At 36.2% G+C, this 24,466-nt stretch overlaps 1 protein-coding gene across 1 annotated transcript; it reads right to left on the bottom strand.

Moving 5' to 3' along the window:
• Positions 1–6,768: 6,768 nt before the first annotated feature.
• Positions 6,769–23,650, bottom strand: LOC121416848. The gene is made up of 2 exons (XM_041610366.1): positions 23,352–23,650; positions 6,769–8,113 (listed from the first exon to the last, which is right to left on the bottom strand). The coding sequence occupies exon 2, from the start codon at positions 8,001–8,003 to the stop codon at positions 6,975–6,977; it is 1,029 nt and encodes a 342-aa protein (XP_041466300.1). The 5' UTR covers positions 8,004–8,113; positions 23,352–23,650; the 3' UTR covers positions 6,769–6,974.
• Between the last annotated feature and the right edge of the window lie 816 nt (positions 23,651–24,466).

Genomic DNA, 24,466 nt, shown 5'->3' with positions numbered 1-24,466 from the left:
GCAGACAGAATTCCAAAGGGGCATATTTCCCAAGATTTGAACTTTATCATAATAAGTATAATTATAAGCCTCACTGCCATTTCATAGAAAAACAAACGAATATATCACAGTAAATCACTTTCATTGAACAACAAGTGGAACAAAATGACAAATAAATGCAATGATCCAAATGAGGATACGAGTTAATTTAACTAACAAACCTATTTAATGCAAAAAATATATTGCAGTTCGTGACAAAATACAAGTTTGCCGATAGATGGCAGTATATAAAAATAGTTCATATGGCAAAGTGATCTCTCTCAAAACAATTGCAATTTCACGGTAAAAAAGCAAATGACGGTGTTATTCAAAACAACGTTCTACATATTCGTAATGATTTCAAGTATCATGAATCAATTCTCAAAATACGATGTTTACATGCGGAAAAAATTCATTCATTCAGTCATCGTGGTGGTGGTGGGGGGGGGGGGCTTTGGTCAAAATACTATCACATCCTTCACATAATACAAATGGCTATCTTCCAAAAGAAGAATGCCCTTGACATATTCACATATTCATCATCCTCACAATTTTTCAATCGGCAAACAATTTTCCCCCTTTCGCCGTTAATAATAACTACCACCTCCCTCATAAAACAAAATGACGGAGACCTATGAATATCGTTGATCGATTGCATATAAAGACAACACGCTAATATCTTGTTACATGATTTTCCATCTTTCATGACAAATCGCAAAGCCTGGTGCAGCATCCTTCATTCATTCTTGAATGCCTCCAATTATAGTAATATAAGACTTATCTTACAATCAATTTTTATTTATATTACAAAGATTAATTACTAAGAAAAAGAATAAGTATTCACAAAAAACAAAACAGATAACAAATGCTTAATAATATTCATAATGGAAAGAATATCAAACATATATTCAAATATGGCAAGAAGTGAACCTGTCAAGAAATAAATATTGCGACATATTCAATATCCATCTGCTACAGTCATATAAACTAACCAATACGAAGAGAAGTAATGTATATAGGTGCCACGAACCTAATTACATCAGGAGGACTAAAGATATTCGTTCGACCCAACCCGATTTTTTTTTCAATTTGTTATTGCTGATTGACAAAAATGTATGGTGTGATTCAAAATCTAACACTGATTCTAAAAATGGTGACTACTGAACTTCCTTCGGCCAGATTGGGAAGATAAATGACTTGGATCTATTTTGTGACTGGCGGATTAATTAGGGCTATTTTACTGTTTCAGTTGATGAATTTGATCCATACATAGTTATCTTTAGAAATGGCGATTTATTTTTTAAATGACCTGGCTACCCTTTCCTGGTCAGATTTGGATTGTCAGATGGTCTTATCTAATGGTAGTAAACATTCCACCCTCTAATTTCTCATTTATTTTTTATGAATTTTTCAAAAGTGCCATTTTAACACAGAAGTCTTTGGGGAATGTTTTACGCGCGTGACAACTTTTTTCGGTCTGTTTAGCCGGTGCAACTCGGGTATAAATCATTTTGTGACGTCGACTTTGGCCTCTGATGCACAAGCTGCATCCCATACCGGCTTTGAAGCCACCTTTGTGCCTGCAGTATGGGTGGTGATGCACTTACGCCGAAAAGGAACGAGATATTCTGAACTTTTTCTAGAAGGAAGCATTCTACTCGCACCAATTACTTTGGAAATGCAATCAAAATCACAATGAAGAGCTAAGAGACTTTAGTCGAAAGTTGGTGGACTGGCCACGGCAGCTGCATGATCGTCCGAAGATTTAGGTACACCGGACCATGCCTGCACCGGACGAACAATTGCAGATACATGTCTGTCGGTGTCCAGTGTCAAGAGATTCAGACGTTGTCCCAGTCCATCAACTTTCGACAAAAGCCTCTCAGCTCTCCATTGTGATTTGACTTGCATTTTCAAAGGAACTGGTGCGTTGTAGAGAGTTTCCTTCTAAGAAAGGCAAAAAATCCGAATTATCTCCCTGATACGTGCAGATTAAGGCCTGGTCACACCGCCCGAGCGTTGTTGGAGCGGTCGTGGAGCGGTAGGGAAAGAGGATCGAATTACGCTCACAAAATTGGGGAAAAAGTCGAAAACAAAAATGGAAACCAAAATACAAACAATCGAAATCGAAAAATGGTGAACGGTAGCGAGTGGTGATGATTTTTTACTCTCCTCTCATCGACCGCTCCAACAACGCTCGGGCGGTGTGACCAGCCTTTAGCTTCACGTCACCTATTGAAACGAGTCGCCTGACTATTTACAGTTCAATGGTCAAGCCTGCCTGAGTTCACTGGAGTTGATACATCCAAGACAAGCCACATTCGACACTGGCCTCAGTTAACTTTCGACCACCCTTATTCTTCTATAATATCGAATATAAGAAATTGTTTTTATTTGTATTCCCGATCGCTCACCTCACAGTAAAAAATACAACGCTATTTACTATATGAACCTTACAGTAATTGTTTAAACGGTTTAAACAAGTGTTTAAATCTTAAGCAACAGAGTTTAATTTTCAATATCTAATCTTCAATAAACTAAACATGATTGTTTAAACGGTTAAACAAATACTGTTAGGTTCATATAGTAAACAGCGTTGTATAAAATCTTAAGCAGCGTTTTTACTGTAACTAGTAATAAATGTTAAGTATTTTGCAGACCTACTCGTAAGTATACAAATGAAATCTAAGTGTAAGTTTTCAAACAAGAGAGAGAGACTAATCTGAATAATGAAATATGATATATTCGATATACGCAGATGGCAAGATTTTCACTTTTTAGATATCTTTATCAACAGCTAATTCTGTTCAACAGTAAACACGAACTGACTTTAGACTGACCTTAGACGTTTTGTCATTGGTAATAACATAATGAATATGGAAAGGTCTGGATTGGTTGTAACTGAAGGCAAATGTCGTTGCGGATCTCAGTCGACAACAGGGGGTTTTCGCTTCCACGATACTTGACGCCTTCCAGAACAAACAAACCAATGTATTGTCAATGTATTGCCCTTCATGAAAAACAGAACAACCAAAAAGTTTATGCCAAAAAATGCGTGAATCAAAACGACAGTTTAGTCCTTGAATCTGGACAATGACAAATTTGCATGAACTCCAGGAAGTTAATAATAATAATAATATGCATTTATATAGCGCATAAACTATATCTATATATTCTATTGCGATGCAAGAGCTTCCTAGGTGCTATACATACTATTGGAATAGATAGGTTTTTAATTTTAACTTGAAATAATGTAAATTTGTTGAATTCCTAATTTTGAGGGGAAGTTTGTTCCATAGTCGTGGGGTTGACATCAGAAATGACCTATGACCTATCTCCCAGTGTTGCTTAAGTCTTGTGTGGGGGTACTTGTAGTGTGAGCGTATCTTTTGAGCTACGTAGATGATGGTCATGAGATAGGGATTTCAATTTCAAGAGATCTCAGATGTAACTTGGGGCCTGACCATTAAGACCTTTAAAAACTATCATTAGGATTTTAAATTCTTTGTCGGACAGGTAGCCAGTGTAATCTCTCAATAATGGGGTGACAGGAGAGAATTTGGGAAGACGACATATCAGTTAGGAGTAAACTGTTATTCCGGCTCACCAATCGCTAAATGAATTGACCAATCAATAAAAAAGTTACACGTGCATTTGGTTTAAAATTCTGACCAGGAACCAATCAGTGCGCTTCTTTCATATTTGCAATTCATCGCAAACCTTTGTGTTACGGATCCCAGATCAGTGACGGGAATCTCCAATACATTTAACATGTTAATGTGTTCTTGAATCCGTCTCTGTTGAAGCTGCAAAATTCTCCCCCAATAAGCCTGTTCACGGTTGTAAACTGCGCACAAGCAGATCATTTGAGATAAAGATGAAGGTGGTTATCAAATTCACCGATATAGGCATTTGTGATTTGATGATTAGTCATGTATTCCTTTTTAAATATTCTTTTCATCAAATCCAAGTTGAAGAGAAACAAAGTCTTCTATCACTGGTATTTGACAGTAGCCCAAACAGTAGTCAAAATGTGCCAGGAGCATACAACAAAACAAACAGATAAAACAAAACTTTACCCCTGATGCACTTTTCTAGTCACCTTCTGTATACAATGCCTTTCATTCTTAGAATTTGAATGCTTTGTCGGGAAAACTTACGCAACATCTTCATTTGAAAATGTTAGTGCTCATCCTAATAAAAAAATGCAAAGGTCATTGGAGAAAGGAAGATCATCAGCTAACCATGAACTGGCTTGTTCAAAATTTGCGACGCGTTTGTCTTCACACGGTCCCCACTAGGTGATACCGTGTTCTGGTCACAATTTGCTGATGGGTCCTGAGCCATTTTGGCTACCGCCCTCTGCGTCTCAATCGAGATGGCCAAGTCTCATTTTGTCTCCAACCAGTGCCTCTCAATATGCTCTGGACTAATCATTGCTTAATAATAATAATAATATAGGGGGTATTTATATTGCGCACATATCTACTTTGTTAGACGCTCAAGGCGCTCCTATATTACCCGGCTAAGCTAGGCGCTCATATATAGCGCACACAGCTTTTTAAAGAATCACTTCCTACCGCTATCCATTTACCTCACCTGGGTTGAGTGCAGCACATTGTGGATCGGTCTCTTAACCATTGCATCTAGTTCCCATTATGGCTTTCCCTTCTTTTCTTGATATCACTTGGTCTAACCTGCCGAGATGAACAGTTAATGAACCAAATTCTCGATTGTCAAAGTAAAAATTGATAAGTAGACGAGGTGATATTAGACCAACTGGAAATTACAAAGTAAAAAAGAAGTTGCATGTAATCAAGTGCAGTGTAAAACTGTTTTGTTTTTGGTTGCCCAACTGGCTAATCCAGTAATCAGGAGTTGTTACACTGTTTATTTTATGCTGTTTGTGTACTCTAAAAACTGTGGTGTTAAAACTGACACCAATTGGTGTTAATAGACGACCACACCCGGAGGTGTTAAAATAACACCCTAGAGATTGAACATAAAACCAAAGAGTGTAAATGTAACAACCATAGGTGTTGTAATAACACCTATAGGTGTAAAACTAACACCACCTATTTAACATCGGTGTAAAATAACTGGTGTGGTCCTCTATGTACACCGGTTAACACCACAGTTTTTGCTGTGTGGTGTTTCATCTGAAATCTATTGCATTAGATGTATTTCCCAAGTGTGTTTATGATGCCAGGCCAGTTCGTCTTCGATTTTGCACATCTCTAGAATAATGTAAGTCTTCTGAAACATACCTTTTTGTAAAGTGTAATTTTACGAGGCCCCCATTATTATTAAGCCAAATCGCTCATGAAGGCGGTTTACTGCATTCTTTTAAACTGCCGTTATGTTTAATGAGTAATACATCCCCCCAAATATTATTGATCCAATGATTATACTGCAACTATGATTATTATCAATTTGTTACACATCACAGTTGTACATATTGTATATATTGTGTACTTACATCCGATATATTAAATGCAGAAATAAAGGAAATCAATTATTATTGGAGAGCTGTGAATGTAAAGCGCATAGAGGTTTGATTGATTATACACTGTTAAAACTAATTTAAACAAAGCTGCTTACTATGTGATTCGCACAGTAGTTGTTTTAAAAGTTTTTTCGAGTGTTTGAAATCTTAAACAACCATGCATAAATGATTAATAATTATATATTTGAATTTGTTGTTTCTGTGCGATACACCTAAAAGCAGCGTTGTTTAAATTATTTTCAACAGCATGCGCTATACATGCATAGTGGTTCCCACACACACACACAAACGAAACCCAAATTTAGCGATGATTGATCATAACTTAATCTTAAATACAATAGACGAATGACCTACCAATGTAAAGCTTAGAATCTCCTTTTTTTCATCTGAAAATTACTTAGATTATTCGTCATTCACGCATGAGTGAGCAAAAACAATTTGAAGAAAGGATACCAAAAACTCATTTGGCAAGGCTTATCTGAATTTCAAAAAGAAAATCACATGCCTATATCTGCTCTTTTATTTCATACCTTAATAACAGAAAATGGTCAAGAAGTAAGAAAGTTCTGTTCCCTTAAAAGAATTCTTGAATTTCCATCATTTCAAACGTGAAAATGTGTTTTCAGCGGTTTCCCACAAAAGCTATCGCACTGTTAAGAAAAGACTAAATGCATGGCTGATCGTCAACAAAACGGAGTGTCGGTTGAGTCTAAACGCTAACCCGTAAAACCTTTTGATTTAATGAAATTATTAGAATTTAAGCTTTAGTCTAAATAACTAGAACTTTTTTTCCAGACCATTTTCTGTAACTGAGGTATCAAATTAAAGGGCAGATATTGAACCTTTTGAAAATGTAGTTTTCTTTTTGAAAGCCGGATACAGCCCGCCAAGTGACATTGTGGTATCCGCTCTTCAAATTGTTTTTGCCCACCCATGCATGAATGAGGAATAATCTCAGTAATTTCAGATGAGAGAGGACATTCTAAGCTTTACAATGGTAGGTTATTTATCTACCATGTCTATAGTGTTTGTGATTAAAGGTATTATAAATCATCGACAAACGCGGATTCGGTTTTTGTGGGACGCACTGTACAGCACCTATCATTAGACCAATTGCTGCATCCAATGTGGTATTGGACTATTTTTGAAGTAGGCAAACCCCCTACAAAAGTTGACATTAACCGTTCGCGTATATGTGCAACAGTATTTTGCTCAAAACTGTGTCTCAGAAGTAAAATAAAAAAAAACCGGTCCATTCTTTATAATACGACTTTACTCTGTATATAAACTTGAGTTGAGCAATAATGTTCTATATTCTGATTATGCTATAATAGATACAGATATAGGCCTAACAGATAATGCATCATTCAGTCATTTTTATGATTTCTGACAATTAAAACATGGAAAATAAAAGTGTCTAATTGCATAGGGACATATCATGCTTCATAAATCAAACGTGGCTCTCATACAGTAATGATTTATATCTACGCCCGTGCCCATGCCGAGTTGGTCTTCTGCCATCTTCTTCCCCCATAATGCCTATTATCGATACTGGCCTGGGTGTTTCTTCTGGGTATTCACTTCCGGGGGTCACATAAGCCGACGACGGACGCACAGTACGCTTTGCTGGTTTCGGTGCAGGCGTCGGCAGTGGGCCGTTTCTTCGCGGGCGTCGAAAATCCTGTTCATCCTGCAGCGACATGACTGGATTGTCATACGTACCATCGTATGTGTGGCGGTATGACGGTGGCGGTGGACGGGCGTGGTTTTGACGACGAGCGACGACGGCGTAATCGTGGGGCGTGGAATAACGGTCATGCGAGCGCCTCTCGTAGGAGTTGTGATGCGCACGCCTCTCGGGACTTCCACTGCGGTTTCGTTCATCATGCCGATTGCTGTGACGTTCGCTTCTTTCTTGACGTTGACTGTGTCTTCTGACATCGTCTTGATAATCATCATTTACCGCGTCGGTCCTTACCGCTTCGCGATCCGTCTCTGTAGGGTCTTCACTGCGGTCACGTGTTACGTCACCATTAGCCGTTTCGGGTGGCGGGGCGGTATCGTCTGCTGCCGTTTCTCCCTCGTTCCGCCTCCTATACGATGTCAACTGCACCTCCTCATTCGTCAGAAACTCAGTCTCAAATTCGTGCGAAGCAGTCAATGTACCCGACATCAGCTCCCCGTTCGCCGTAATCGTCTCCTTTCTCATTCTCTCCGCGATCTCGGGGATGATCTTGTCCAAGCGTCGAATGTCACTCTTGTTACGCTCAACTACGAACCAGAGGATGAGAGTGCAGAGGACGGCGAGGACGACGACGACAGCTAAGCAGGCGTAAATGACCGCTTCCTGGTGTGTGTTGTGACCGGGGTCCTCATGAGGAGGTATAGCTGCGCGCTCATCAGTTTCTCCGAGGTATTGTGACGTCACACCTTGGACCGATAGCAGGAATAGTGGCAGCACGACTGGAAGTGATTTCATTGTGTCGGTTAAGGAATGGAGGTGAGGAGAGACACACAGTTGACGTTCAGGTTTGTTTTTTTGATTCACGGGGAAACTTGGGTGAGCGAGGTCTATAACAACGATTTTATCTGTGTATGGAAGGAAACAAAAAGGGAGAAAAACATCGATTAAATGGCTATTCGTAGAAATCACTCTAAGCCCAGGAAAATTTGACCTTGGCTTATCATTGTATCATACCCCTACAGTAATTGAGATGATGATTTCACAAAACCTTTCCAGTATTAACGTGAATAATTTGCCTGCACTAGAAGATAATTTTTCTTCACCAATTAAATGGGAGTAGGCCAATGGACCTATTAAAATATTCCGCTAAATTTAGCCTACATATAATTATACTTCAAACGAATATATTGCAAAGCGATATCCACTGTTGGTACGTTAACTTTCTTTATAATCATGATAATAAAAAGTTTGCAACCATTAGCAGGCCATTGTCACTTTGAGACCGGGAACCGGTTTGCTTCACCGACTTGTTAACCAACGAACATCCGCCGGATATCTGTTTCAACCTTGAATAACAAAGTGGTGCTGTCAAAACAAGGCTGAAAAGTGACAGTTCATTGTTTTATGTCATGTATGCAGCTTGCAATAGTTCACGTGTGTGATTTTGTATGTGTATGTTAGTGAAAACTTAATGGCGCGAATTCACAAAGGTGGTTTTGACAACCCACGGTTGAGTCCATGGTTTATGCAGATTTCCTGTATAAATTACACTTTATTTAGCGCATATTGGGTGCGTGTCTAAAACATGTCCAATGCTGATGCGCGCTTTTGTTACAGTACGCCGAATTGACGACTATTACCATGGTTAGATACGCTATTTTATTCATGAGTCCACTGTTTGAAGAGTAGACTCATGAATAAAAACAGTGGACTCATACTTAATAATGTACTTAATGGACTTAATAATGGGTTTTCAAAACTACCTATTTGAATTGTTTGATTTCTGTATATCATGATTTATTACAAGAGGGTGAGAATTTAATATAATGTAATGTTATATTCGACATAATTTCCCATCTCGACAGAATAATCCTGGTTTGCGCTCGTGAAACTGTATATGCCCTAACGAACAAACAAACGAACAGATAAATGAACAAACATATATTTTACGCATACGTCCCCTCTATTATGTACTGTTTGGTAGAGGGAATTTAAAAAATGGAAGCTAACAATGAACTCTGTAAAATATATTGAGGTAAGCCGTCAATAGGGGGAAAGGGGTTAATGTAAATAACACACTTGCTATCAACCGTGGGAAGATTGAGAAAGGGCTGAAATATGCTATGATCCATACTGTAGCTATTGCAATTTAAAATGTTAATGTTTGATATTAGACGAGCAAACAAAACAAAAAGCACACCGGATGGGATGAGGGGGGGGGGGGGATGTACACTGCAAAAATACCTTTGTCAATTCAACACTAGCCCTGATTCTATAATGGAAAACACCAGAGATGTCTTAAAACCGCACCATGCTCGCATAAGGCTAACACAGGATACGCATTTAAATTACAGCAGTAAGTTTTACAACAGCGTAATTGATTGTAAACTGGTGTTGTTTCAATACTTCTTTTGTGTTGTCCGATATAGTTACCGTCTGGTTTTTAATTAACACCGGTATTTTTTGCTGTGTATATGATTCGTCGTTTAATTACACCCATTTCAATCTGGGGTTGGTGTAAAATTTTACAACATTTCAGTTTGAAATGAATCATCCTCTGGCTAGAATGATGAACAGTGATATAATGAGCTAAAAGAAAAGAGTGAGACAGACAGACAAACAGAAAAAAGAGGGGCCGTAAATGGCGTGTGAAGCATTTTTCCTTTTGAGTTGCGAGCTAGAAAAACGAGCGAACAAAATGCTGACTTATTTAATATAAAGATTAGTTATGTGATATATATTTACATATTCTCACTAATTTATATAATACAATGATCTTGCCTTATATAACCTATTGCAATATAATATGGGGAAGCACCGCATCTTATTTATTACAAAAAATATTTTTAATACAAAAACGTGCAATAAGAATAATCACCAATTCAACATTTCTTGCCCATACAGACCCATTGTTTCGAAAGCTTACAATTTTGAACATATGATTTACATCGCTATTTTGTTGCTTGTTCTATGTATTCTTATTCTAAAAGAACTTTATCTGACAATATCCACCATGGGAAGACAGATATATTAAAAGAATATCATAAAGCTGGAATCTGATAATGATAAAGGTGCATATAAATAGTATAGTCAATTGTCAAAGGAGTAAAAAAAAAAGATAGATTTTTGAAATCATGGTAACAAATCATGTTGGTGGGTCAGCAACACACGCTCCTGCCAGGGTCGTGAGGTCTCGTGGTCGGTTATGGTGCAGTTGTGAGGTGGGAGTTCAGGCATTATCTATATACTTTAACCACCCCTCAAAAATCAGTAACATACATAACAGGTGCTTCTATAGCGCTTTACCAAAAATATGATCAAAGCGCTTTACAATAAATAACTAATAATAATAATAATTACATTAAACACTTTAGATATGTCTACGGGACTGGTGCCTGATCTTAATGCCCTGTTCACCCGCAGTTTAAGGAACTTGCCCAGAAGGCAATCCGGCAGGTACATAACTCACAAAGGCTCTAAAAACACCAGGCCTAAGCTAAACCCTAACAAAGAAACAACCTACGAAAGAGAATTAAACATGAATATTTAAACTTATAGCTTTACACAAAAAAATCATATAAGGAGAAAAAATCAATGAGCAAATAAATGTGTTTTAAGCAGAGATTTAAAACTTGTCAGCAGATCTTACTGTAACAGGCAGTTTATTCCATATAGATAAATAAATAACCGAGATAAAAAACTGAATTAGTAATAATTAGAAATGTGTAAATATTCTTTTATAATGAAAAAAAAAAATCAAAATAAACACCAACCAACCGACCGACCCGTCATGTCGAAGGAAGTCAAATGATTGGTTGACAAATAATGAGAACCCCCCCCATCGCCCATTCCTTTACTTCAACCAGAAAAGCCAGTACCCCACGTCATGAAGCTCAACTCCGACGAGATTTTCAATTTCATTTACGATTCAATTGGCAGTCATTTCCTATCATGATTTATGAACCCGTTGACCTTATTACACTCTACGGTATCTGATAAGACAAATATAAGAACTGTCAAACAATATCTAGCCAATCCTGATGAATGACAGTTCTGTACAACATCTTACCTGCATTAATAATCGCATCGTTGGGTTCGACTCATGTATCACGTCCATGCAGGATTCAAGATTCGAAAGATTCAGAATATTTTTTGTCAGTCAAAACACAATTTAACCTTCTCTCTGTTGCCATTAGAAAACGTTGTGAAAGTATTCCCTGAATTGTGTCTGTTTAATAGTTTCCATTCATTGACACCAAGAAGGGCTTTTCAATATTATCTTACAGATTAAAAAAAGAAGAAAATGATTCTATTCAATTTATTGCGGGATAGTTTGAGAGTTAATTGCAGAACCCAATGAAGGTACCCTTAACAGAACTAAAGAGGGCAACTACGCACTTTATACCCGGAAATAATGCCCTTGACTTTCAACAGAGTTTAGATTATAGCCGGAAAGACCATTATTCTTTCCGTTGGATCAACATGGTGAGTCCCACGATGGATATAGAGCAGATGGACTGTTACAAACACCAACCGTTTCCCCCTTTTAGTCCCGTATTCCCATTTTTTTTATCATAAACAAATCATATTTCTTGAAAGCATGCATTCAGTTCTTGATATTAACCTTAGGTTAACAATACAGCATCGCTAGAATTTAATATCGTTATTATGAATAATATTTCTTGTTAACAAAAGGTCTTTCTTGATTTGATACATGGCATTGATAAACCAATCTTACAGTAAATATTTGAATATGCCTATATAAACACTGGTAATAAATATGCTGATGCAGAGAGTTGCATAATGAATTTAAATTGGCAGTCGATTTCCCTCTAACTAGAAAAGTGAGACAAGAAGCCTGTTGCATAAAACTTTTTACCTGAGAAAACTCTGGTAAAAACTGAAAACTAAGGTTAGTCTGATTTCCGCCATCGACTTTAGCACAGGCAAAAAACTCCGGTAAAAACAACCTGAGTTGTCTCAGGTAAAAAGTTTTATGCAACGGGCCCAAGGTTGTCCAGTGTCTACCCTTCTTTTCGTATTTGCAGAAATTTTATCAATTGATTTGAGTAAGAATGATGTAATCAAAGGTGCATAAAAAGTTTATATCCCCAAATGTTGAACAGTATTGGTCACTTTATTAAAAAAAAATGATTTGGAACAATATCTCGGAAGAAAAAGTTACTTTCATTGAAGAATTTCGTTTAGCTGAATTCGACTTAACATTTTTGTATAAACTTTTGACGCAAATGAATATTTTTTTTTCGATTTAAATTTGCAGAATCTCCACCCTGTTTTAAATGTAAAACTATTGACAAGTATTATCACTTACTTCATGATTTCCATTATTCTAGATTCTTGTGGTTGAAATTCAGTAAATTTTAATCTGAATGTTAATATAAGTTATAAAGACATTGTGATTGGTAGACGTGGCGGTAATGGACACAACATCATATCTTTCTTTAATGTATTAATTAGTTTAGCTTCTTATACAAGTAGAAAATCAAACTTTAAAGAAATATTTGAAATATTCTTAGAAGAAATAAAAAATGGAGAGCAAATATAAACAAGTATTTGTTTGGAAAAAACTCCAAAAACAAGATTGACAAGTCGAATTGGGCACTTTGTTTACTATTGGATATGTATCTATAACTCTTTCTTGCTATAGGGGAAGGCGGGGTAAGTTGTGACAGTTTTTGCTTTTTGCATGTTAGAATTGATATGATTAATAATTTTGTCGAAATAAGTACCTTGCCTTGAAATTTAATTCTTCTGAAATATTTTCCACCTATATATAACTTTCTATCCCCACACTGAAAGTCATCGTGACCTTTGAAAAAAACGATGTCAAATGGCTCAACTTGCCCATATATGGGGTAAGTTTGAGCCACCTTCTGGGGTAAGTTGAGCCACAAAAACTATGTACAAAATGTATGGGGGAGAACCAGCATGTCAATTTTTTGTTCAAAGTCTTTTCACTTGCTAATTCTCTATAAATACTAACATCCTGTAAAAGGAAAAGAGCAGTCATGTAAATTTGCTCCTTTCAGCCTGCATTTCAATCGATTTATATGGTTTGTTTGTTTTTTAAGATACATTACCATAGGAATTACCATGGCTCAACTTGCCCCATGCTGTTTGGCTCAACTTACCCCAGTCCGAACTTAGTGCGATAATTTTGTATCCACACATTTATTATACATCCATCATATAAAAGACTATGACAAGAATGAAGATCCATACCTGGACTAATAATGTTGTTATCATGTCTTTATTATATTTAAAGACGTGTGTGTTTATAAAGCACTTACCTATTTCACACTCTTTTTTACTTTTTTGGCTGAAATTGATATTTTTCCCTCTAAAAAACTACTTTTTGTTTCAAAGTTGGAAACAATGTGGTGGGGTTAGGGGTTATGCTATGGGTCATCAATACATGACACCACCACAATGTCTGACTCATTCATTATTGGCCTGGGGCTGGTGGCTCAACTTGCCCCTATGCTCAACTTACCCCGCCTTCCCCTACTTATACAGTGTCAAACTTTTCATGTTCAATTTTAATGTAAATCTTGGTTTTTTTTAATGTACTGTGACTATGTAAATGAAAACATACAAATAAATGAAAATATTTGAATATCTTACAAGCTCTCACTACATTATTTTCTATTGATACTATTTACCTGATTCGCATGCGTCAAATTTAAACGGATTAAAAAAGAATATGAAATTGACTATACAGGATACCGTTTACAAGGACTAGGTCTTTATACTTATCGCAATATATATTTATACATGCTTCTACTATAGGACTACTCATACCCTGCCTCCTTGTTCTTCTCCAACCCCCTCCTCCTCCTGCTACTTTCAATACACACTACTACTTCTTTTACTACTACCACTATACTACAATCACAACAACTGCTACTTCTACTATTTCTACTACTACACAGTAAAAACGCTGTTCAAGATTTTATACAACGCTGTTTACTATATGAACCTTACAGTAGTTGTTTAACAGTTTAAACAATCATGTTTGATTAATTGAAGATTAGATATTGAAAATTAAACCTTGTTGCTTAAGATTTTAAACATTTGTTTAAAGTGTTTAAATAATTTCTGTAAGGTTCATATAGTAAACAGCGTTGTATAAAGATTTTAAGCAGCGTTTTTACTGTGTACTGCTAATTACATACGATAATAATAACCACCAAGCTAATCATTATTATCATTAGCTTTATTTTAAAAGTATCAAATGAATAACGACATCGTTTCTAATCATGATCCTGATGATGATAATATATAGATTAAAAAAGTTATGAAGCTAAGATTTTGAAATTATAGACAATATTGTGTTAATGGTTGATTTTCTTTTCGTAAATGATATGATATGGAAAGCACCATGAGCACTGACGTCATTTTTCGTTGAAGTATTTTGCCCTTGTTCGTAATCGTAAGTTAGCGGAATAAATCCGTAAATGAGATAAACTTAAGCGTGTGAGACCTCTGGCGTGACCCGGGGATAAATCTCCCCCCTTTATGACTTTACCAAAAGCTCAAGTTAAAGGTTGAACTCAATCATGCACTACAAAAACCCCGGTGTTGATTTACCACCAGCCCGGAATCTAAACCCCTCAAAAAAAATTTTGCAACTCAGTTTTGGGGGATGATATCTTTTTGGTTAATGAAGTATATAAGATGAAACTGGTATCATTGGAAAGCTGAATTATTCTTCTTTACAATGACATGCCATTTGCTGTGATTATGTAATCATGGAATATGCAGTCACCCTGAACATTGAGAAAAGTCAAAAGTTAAATGTTGCAAAATGCATTGATTTTTAACAAGAGTCTACATTTCTATAACATTTCCACCATGCAGGTGACAATGAATGCACTCGGTCCATCCTCGAAACAATTGGAAATTCGCTAGTGGAAACGACGCATTTTGCAACATTTCATTTCTAACATTGCTGTATATTATCATGTCTGTGTATTTCATGATAACACTCGCATTACAAAATGGCACATGATTGTAAAGAAGAATAATCATGCTTTCTAAAGATATCACTTTTACACATGATGATGGCACATTAAGATATTTATTAGCACTCAAACTTGCAGTTTGAGTTGCAGAACTCGAACATGATATGGCAACGAATTTTGCAACATTTCATTTTTTACATTGCTGCATATTTATCATGTCTGTGTATTTCATGATAACACTAGAATTACAAATGACGCATGATCTCAAAGAGGAATAATCATACTTTCCAATGATACCACTTTTCCATATGATGATGGCACACAAAGAAATTTATTAGCACTCAAACTTGAGTTGCAGAACTTTTTTTCAGGGGTTTATATGTCCACACCAGAGAAGTATGAAACAAAACCAGTTTGGTATTGATCTAACACCAGATATGTGTATATACAACACCAATTAGTATTAAAACAGCATCAGTTTGATTCCAAACTGGTGTTTTTTTTTCAATAAATCTCTCGTGTGGACAGATATCGATTCCGGGCTGGTGTTAAATCAACACAGGAATTTTTGCAGTGAGCCACCAATGATAAAAGATTGGCAATAATGCCTTTCGAACATATCATTAATACTCAATATTTCTCTAACTCGCAATGTGTATCGCATACTGATCCTATTTTTCGGAATCTATTTTTTTCTTGAAAATTAACTATATCAATTTTTTTCTAAGCTGCCCTTTTTATGTGTAATTTATCCATCAGTGATACACCTAAATCCTTTAAAAACATGTTTATTTACAACAGCGACATTCATTCATATCCTACACGTCAAACATCATAGCACCCCAAACCTGATCCTATGGCCCATATTTATGGAACGATATATCCAATAACATTCACTCAAAATATTGCTCATTGACTCACTTTTCTTTTAAGCTTACTGTCACTAAAAAAATTGCTCTTAGTTAAATGTATTTTATTCTATAATATATCATGCAATGTAGATCAATGCTATGTGTCATATCCAACAAATGCAGAAAATCCTGCCCCCCCCCCCACCAAAAGAAAAACAAAAGAAAGTTCCGTATTAAAAGCAGCATCGGGAGCAATAGAAGCGTAGTAGAAGTATTCGAAGTAGTTGTGGTGGTAGTGGGATAGTAGAGTTGTACTAAAATTATTGGGAGCAGTAGAAGTGGTAGGAGGGGTAGAAGGAGAAGTGCTAGAATTAGTCGTAGTAGTATTAGTAGTAGTAATTATTGGTAGCAGTAGAAACAGAAGTAGAAGTGGTGGTAGAAGTAGCAGCATTAGTAATAGCAGTATAGTAGTAGTAGTAGTAGTGGTAGTAGTAGAAATAGTACTTTAGTAACATTAGTAGTAGTCGTAGTAGCAGTCGTCGTAGAAGAAGAAAAAAAAAGTGATGGTAGTAGTAGTAGTAGTACTAGTATCAAACGTAGTTATAGTAGTACATATTGTTGTAGTAGTAGTAGTAGTAGTAATAGTAGCAAAATTAGTAGTAGTAGCAAAAGTATTTGATAGCAAAAGCAGTAGGCCTAAAGTGGTCTTTTGGAGGGCAAGACTACGAAAATGTGAGGTCCCCCCTTTCAAATTAATTATATGGGTATTAGATCTCCAATTTTATATTTTTCATAATTTGTTTTCTTCCGTTTCGCTTCACTTATTTGTCTTTGTTTCATTTTCCCTGTGTCGCAACCCTTGGTAAAAATGTACCCTTCAAACGTTTTATCCATTTATTTTTATTTTTTTTACGTAACATTGTACTTAACATATTTTTATGTTTCATTTTTAACCAACTATGGGTATGAATTTTAATCAACCTGCTGTGCATTGTAGAAAAAAAAATAATGAAAAAAACGAAAAAAAAAACGTAAACAACTTATTTGAACGGGCAAAGTTCATTCGCGGGTTAAGAATTTAATATCAAGCTATTGTTAATCGCCCAGCTCATACAATAATAATAGCTGTTTATTGTTAATGTTCAGTCATCGGAAATGATTGTCATGTTAGCTTCCGATTTTCGAACTTCTATTTGGCCACCTGAAAATAGAAAACAAAATATCAACTTGAAAGTTTCACATTTCGTATAGAATACCGTGAATACATGTACTTCCTTTTATCCTGTTTTATTGATAAATTGATATGTTCTAGAGTAGTCATACCTATTGACCATTGCCTCACGCCCTTTTCAAATAGGCTATTGTTCTCATTTTATATTTTCATAATGATTACTAAAAAAATCAAAATAGAAAAAATGAAATACATAACTCTTAAAATCTAGATATCTTTGTCATGTTTATTCATAAAATTTCCAATATACATGTATATATATATACTACAAATGATCACAAATATATAGCAGAACGTTGGCCCTATGCCTGAAAACAGAAGTGGCAGATTTGCCATATATGATGATAGTATATATAACTTCAAACCCTTGTGCCCTCCACGTTCCACTCCAAAACTTCCTAGCTATGCTAACCCTCAAATACAATAGGAAGCCTCGCTCTGTTATTTCAGGAATCTAACAATCCTTTTGTCTCGAGTGTCTAGTTTTGTTTTTGGTAAAACGACCTCAAATAATCCGTAGTCTGTGCTCCAGTCCAAAATGAACCCTTATCAATTGATGTTCAGAATTGTATTTTACAACAGTTCGGCAAACGTATCGTCATCAGTATGATTTTTACTGTATGCATATTGTGATTTGATTTGAAACGATTAATGTCATCTCCAGTGCCAATGCAATTATCAATATCATTTTAATTTTTTTTATTGTTGCAGATTTACTATATTATTATTATCATCATCCTCATTATTATTATTATTATTATTGCTATAATTATTATCTTTATCAACATTATTAATGTTAATCGTTATTCATAAAAGCCATTTTAGGAGATGAATAAAAGTCATATTCCGCTCGCTACTTTCAATCCAAGACCAACGAGGTAAACGTTTGTCATATTGCCCTTCCCTGGATTTGCCCATAGAAATCCTGTACGAAATAATGGGCAATATTGGTCATATTCCTGCTAGTGCGCTTGCGCAGTAGGAGCCGATTTTGATCGCTAATTTCAGTATTTGAAAAATCTGGCTAGAACAAGTTTACGAACCAACGCATTGTAGATTTCTACGCGTTAAGTGTATGTGCGCGCCATGCATGATGCGCGACTGCAAGGTGACAATTTACGTCACAATAGCTTATTAACGATTACTTTGCTGAGTTCGTAAATAACCTGAAATCGGAAACAGTGATAAGCAAACAGGCATATAAATTGTTCCAAATAATAGCTTGAGTTACACATTGTACAGCTTTAGGTAATACTAATAATATTGACCGGCTCTCCTTTCGGGTAACATCAATTATTACCTGAATGAGGCATTTTGGAGACATGATATAAACGCGTATTTTGTCTGTCTAACTGATTAACTCAACATAAACTACGTCACAATGACTAGTGAGCGATTAGCTGAATGACGAGTGACCATAATATTCGTACACCCCTCCTCCCCGAAAAGAGTAATTTTCCTATTGCACCTACGTACAATAATTAGCGGTCCACAATATCCGTATTCCGAGCTCATCAATCCCCAGCGCATTTGTGGATGCAATAAATAAAAGAGATACGCTTCATAAGGATCCGCGCACCAACAATATACGTCATAATAAAGACCACGCTGGATCCGAGCGCTTGTAAGTACGTCATAATGGTAAAGTGCAGAATTGACTTTAGAGGCTTGACCAAGGTAAGTCCAACAATTTAGTTATATAATCTATCAATATGTTAATTTAATGTACCAGAAAGAGGTAACAGGTAATAATAACAATATTGACTGGCGTTACTTTCGGGAGATACCAAAAATATTTCCCTCACTAGACCCATATTGCCCTCGTCTACGACTCGGGGCAATATGAGACTAGTTTGGGAAATATATTTGGTATCTCCCTCAAGGCCAGTCAATATTATATAAATATGTCGCCCTTAAAAGAACCATATTGCTCTCGTCTAAAGACTCGGGCCAATATGATTCTGTTGCAGGCGACATATCCCCCCCCCCGGCCACTGAATGTTATGTAATTAATCTATATAGAGAGTTCTAGCAATGCATTAAAAACGCATATTTTGGTCTGCGTCAATTGCTCGTGCAGTGTCAGAGTGTATCTTTTAAAAAAGACAGACATCCCACGAATTTCCCATAGGCTCCTGTACAAAATTTGCTATTGAATATGAGAGCCTATTAAAGTACGTAATTCAACAGTTAAGGGCGCGTGCGCGAATGCGTGAAATATATAACGCGTACAACAATAAAAGCAATGCGATGCGCAACATAGAGCACAACTAAGCTCGATGACGTCATAATGAACCAGTACATGAAGTCGCATGTCAACGATCAAAAGTTATCCTATGAGGTGATAATGGCACAATGTGATATGACTTGTCATATCAAAATCATTACTTCCTCTTTTTTTTTGGGGGGGGGGAGGTGGGGGGATAGATGATAATGATTATATTGGATGGCTTTATTTCATGAAATACCAGAAATATTCCACTCATCTTCGATTCGTGGAATATTTTTTCGAACTCTTGGAATATATCTGGTATTCCAATAGAACTATTTCTAAGCAATAATGATAATAGTAGTAAATATCACAGGTGCAACGCTATGATAAGCATTAAAACAAAAATCTGATAATTTCAATTTATATTTTGGTTTGGTTTGAAAATTGATATTTCCCTTTTTTCAGTTTCATATCGATGCATTTAATTCTAAGTGAAAATATAATGGCGACGTCTTTGTATTATTTTTTTTTAGATACAAAGTAAAATTTATTTCATCCACATTTTCAGTGACATTTTATGATTTTCATAAGTGTATGTTCTAAAATTTAATTACAATAATGCGCGAATGAATTTCCATCCACCGTTATATGGATATAAGAATGATTTGAATCAGGCGCGTACGCAGGATTTTTGAAATGGGGGGGGGGGAGTTTCGAGCTGATTTTTTTAAAATCTCCCGCCCAGTCTCTAAAAAGTGATGAGCGGGGGGGGGGAGGGGGAGGTGATGATTTTTTTTCTTTTTTTTTTCAGCGCTGCAAATAAGACAATAACATTTAAGTGGGGATGGGGTATGTAACAGTGCGGTCATGACCCGCGAGCGAGCAGAAATGTTCTCGTTTTTGCGTTGAAAACATAACCTTTTTGTCAATAGTTTGTTGGTATCATAGTCGATGCTACATGTCCTTCGGATCGTAGCACTCATGATATAGCCTTGATCAGAACACTAGAAACTTGAGAAATGTCATGAATAATTACGAGCGAGCGGAGCGAGCGAGCCGAAATGTTTGCGTTTTTCCGTCAAAACATACAATTCTTCTCAATAGCTTGTTGGTAATGATTACATATTAGTTGATGATACATGTCCTTCTGCTCGTAAGTCTCATGATATGGCCTTGATCAAGAGACTAGAAACTTAAGAAATTTCATAAATGATTACGAGCGAGCGGAGTGAGCGAGCCGAAATGTTTGCGTTTTTCCGTCAAAACATACAATTCTTCTCAATAGCTTGTTGGTAATGATTACATAATAGTCGATGCTACATGTCCTTCTATTCGTAACACTCATAATACGGCCTTGAACAGGAGACTAGATACTTAAGAAATTTCATGAATAATTACGAGCGAGCGGAGCGAGCGAGCCGAAATGTTTGCGTTTTTCCGTCAAAACATACAATTCTTCTCAATAGCTTGTTGGTAATGATTACATATTAGTTGATGCTACATGTCCTTCTATTCGTAACACTCATAATACGGCCTTGAACAGGAGACTAGATACTTATGGAATTTCATAAATTATTACGAGCGAGCGGAGCGAGCTAACCGACATTTTAGCGTTTTCCGTCATTTTGGTTTTCATATTGGTAAAACATATTTTGTAAGAAAACGTATGTCTTTGTCTTGGTTCACTTGTATTCATAAGTATACATCATGATAATCATGTATGGCCTTGTTAATGGCGATACCGTGATCATGCCGGCGACATGCGGAAATAAAAGATATAATAAAATGGAGCGAGCGAAGCGAGCGGAAGTTTTTTCTGTGTTTTTCGTCGAAAACATGAGATTCTTGAGATTATTGCTGTCATATACATTATTGGGTAGGGGAACTGTCCGTAACCAGACCAAGGAGTTATCAGGCGCTTGCCCGATAACTCCTTGACCAGACCGACCTCTGGGGAGACAAGCAAAAAAAAAAAAAAAAAAAAAAAAAGGGGGGGGGTTTGAACCCCCTAACCCCCCTTGCGTACGCGCCTGGTTTGAATTGGATCGAGATAGAACAAGTGAAAAGAAAGTTATTTTGAGATTCAATAATCATGATAATCGCACGTCGACCAGAATTACGTAATGTCCTTATCACGTTTTATTAGAAATCCCCTTTTCCTCTCTTTTCTGTCTTCTGACAATCCGATTTATCTGTTCTTTACAAAAACCTCCACTCCACAACATAAAACAGGTATTTTCAAGCACTCTCAAATAACCTTTGGTTGCTTTTACACATGTTTACAGGAAATACACCTCAATTCCTATCATGTCTTTATCTTTATACAGTAAACGAACCATTCTTATCCGCCCTTTCACACGGTAAAACAAAATCGAATTTCAATGACGATTCCAGTGTAAAATAAGGCTAATGACGATTTTTTTTAGCATGCGTGAACGCAAACTAGAATCACGAGCGCTAATCACAATTACGAATTCAATTTCTACTCCAGAGGTAAACTCCGGTTAAATTTCACTTTAATGTACGGTACGTATTTAATGTATATGATTATATACTTTTTTGTTACTTAAGATGTGAAACTTTTTGTGTATAGCGCATTTTAACAACCGTTATTATTATTATGAATTTTACGTGTGAAAGGCTTTTGACCTCCAAAACATCTTTTCAGGGCGGAGTTAATGTGGCACTTCCGTAGATAATGCAATTATCATGCACTCATCGTAGTTTGCATTTGGCTCGGGAATTCAAATTGAAATCCCAGTTTCGAGTGAGCGTGTGAAAGTCCGATGATTCTAAAGACGAATTGTAATATCATCATTACAATGATGATTCAAGATTCACGTGCGAAAAGGCCCTAGTAAACATGGATACATTTTGGAGCGCAACGGCGAAGGTCTGTATAGTAATACGATTGGTTGACGAAGGGGGTAAAGATGATGTAAATGAATAATATGAATAAACGAAACAAATATGATTAGTCAATTGAAAGGGGGAAAAGAATATGTCAAAGCCGGGGAATACAAGATAAAGAAGGGAATGCATGACAATGAAGCGAAAGAGGAGAGGAAGAAGAATACGAAAAGGAGAAGAAGAAAAAGAAGAAGAGGAAGGAGGTAGAAGAAGGAGAAAAAAAGGAGATGCAATAGTCATGGTAGTAATAGCAGTTAAAGAAGAATAATTACATGTAGTAATAGCAGCAGCAGCAACATTTCTTGTAGTAATACTACTAGTAGTAGCAGTAGTAGTAATAGTAGTATTAGTAGAAGTAGTAATAGTAGTACATTGTAGTAGTAGTATTAGTAGAAGTAGTAGTAGTAGTAGTAGTAGTAGTAGTATTAGAAGTATAGTGGTAGTAGTAGTAGTAGCAGTTGTGGTGTAGTAGTAGTAGTAGTAGTAGTAGTAGAAGAAGAATACTAAGATGAGCTACTATATACCACACCACTACTGGTATATACTACTACTACTACTACTACTACTACTACTACTACTACTACTACTACTCCTACTACTACACCAACAACTGCTACTACTACTACTACCACTATACTTCTAATACTACTACTACTACTGCTACTACTATTATAACTTCTACTACTACTACTACTACTACTACTACTACTACTACTACTTCTACTACTACTACTAGTACTACTACTACTACTACTACTACTACTACAAAAACTACTGATCCTGTCACTACTAATGATAACAAAATGACGATGATGATGATATATGGAGAGTAAGAGTTTGAAGGAGGATGAGGAGGAAGGGAAAATACACGTATAAATGGATGGATATGATATAGGATGTCCTCGGAGGTACAATGAAATAACTATGGTAAGTAATAAACGAATAAATACTTACCCAACCAGAGAAAATATTCTATCCCTGTTGAATACCATCCAGTGTTTTAAGCAACAGCGAAGCCCTGATACGTGATGATACGCACATTTAATGTAACTTCGTCAAAAAAAGGAAAGTAAACTCAGACTTCGACACTAGCAACAATCGGAAATAATCTTCAGATGGAAGTAATAAAACGTCCGTTAAAACTTAATCAAAACACTTTGATGAGTTAAACAAAGTACGTGTGCCGTTCGAGGATGTGGCACACGAGCTACCCTATTGAAACTCATTCGATGTGCACTGAGCCAAAATTATATACCTCTTTGGCAAACATGTGTATGAGTTTGGTTTCGGAGAGGCGCGCATGCGGAGACCGCACGGGGGCGTTACCCTAAAACTAATAACCACTCGCTGAGCTCAATAGTCTAGGCTGAAGACCCGGCCTGCAAGAATTAGAAAATCACCTCTCGGCTGTAATTGTGTTTTGATGCTTTGGACAGAGTATCGCGTTGAGTTGAAATGATTAACGTATACAGTTTGTCATTTACGTTTGTATATATAAAGTTAACCAACCCTTACCAATATTGTTAATTATTTTATTTTGTTAAAGAGTAACCTTGGTGCTTGTCACATAATACGCATAATACAGAATAATGATAACAAACACATGCCATTTAAGATCTCCACAGATCAAATTTAATCATAATTAAATTCCAAGTATGCAAATTCACCAATTACACAACGTTGATACAGTCCTTTAGTATCCATTAAACTACTTTTTTGGATATTATGTGCTCACATTTAAGATTCTCATAAGTCAACGATGCCAGTATCAATTTTGGATTCAGGGTAGAAACAATCCCCTCAGATTAAAGGTCAAGTCCACCTCAGAAAAATGTTGATTTGAATCAATAGATAAAATCAGAAAAGTACCATGCCGAAAATTTTATCAAAATCGGATGTAAAATAAGAAAGTTATGACATTTCAAAGTTTCGCTTATTTTCAACAAAATAGTTATATGAACGAGCCAGTTACATCCAAATCAGTGAGTCGATGATGTCACTCACTCACTATTCCTTTTTTATTGTTTGAATTATGCAATATTTCAATTTTTACGAATTTGACGATTAGA

The sequence above is a fragment of the Lytechinus variegatus genome, chromosome 6, assembly GCF_018143015.1.
Source record: "Lytechinus variegatus isolate NC3 chromosome 6, Lvar_3.0, whole genome shotgun sequence".
NCBI lineage: Eukaryota > Metazoa > Echinodermata > Echinoidea > Temnopleuroida > Toxopneustidae > Lytechinus > Lytechinus variegatus.
This window is presented reverse-complemented; position numbering and strand designations above follow the sequence as displayed.

Bases quoted from the DNA above. Each gene is read 5' to 3' on its own strand.
- LOC121416848 (XM_041610366.1), bottom strand. From the start codon at position 8,003: ATGAAATCACTTCCAGTCGTGCTGCCACTATTCCTGCTATCGGTCCAA.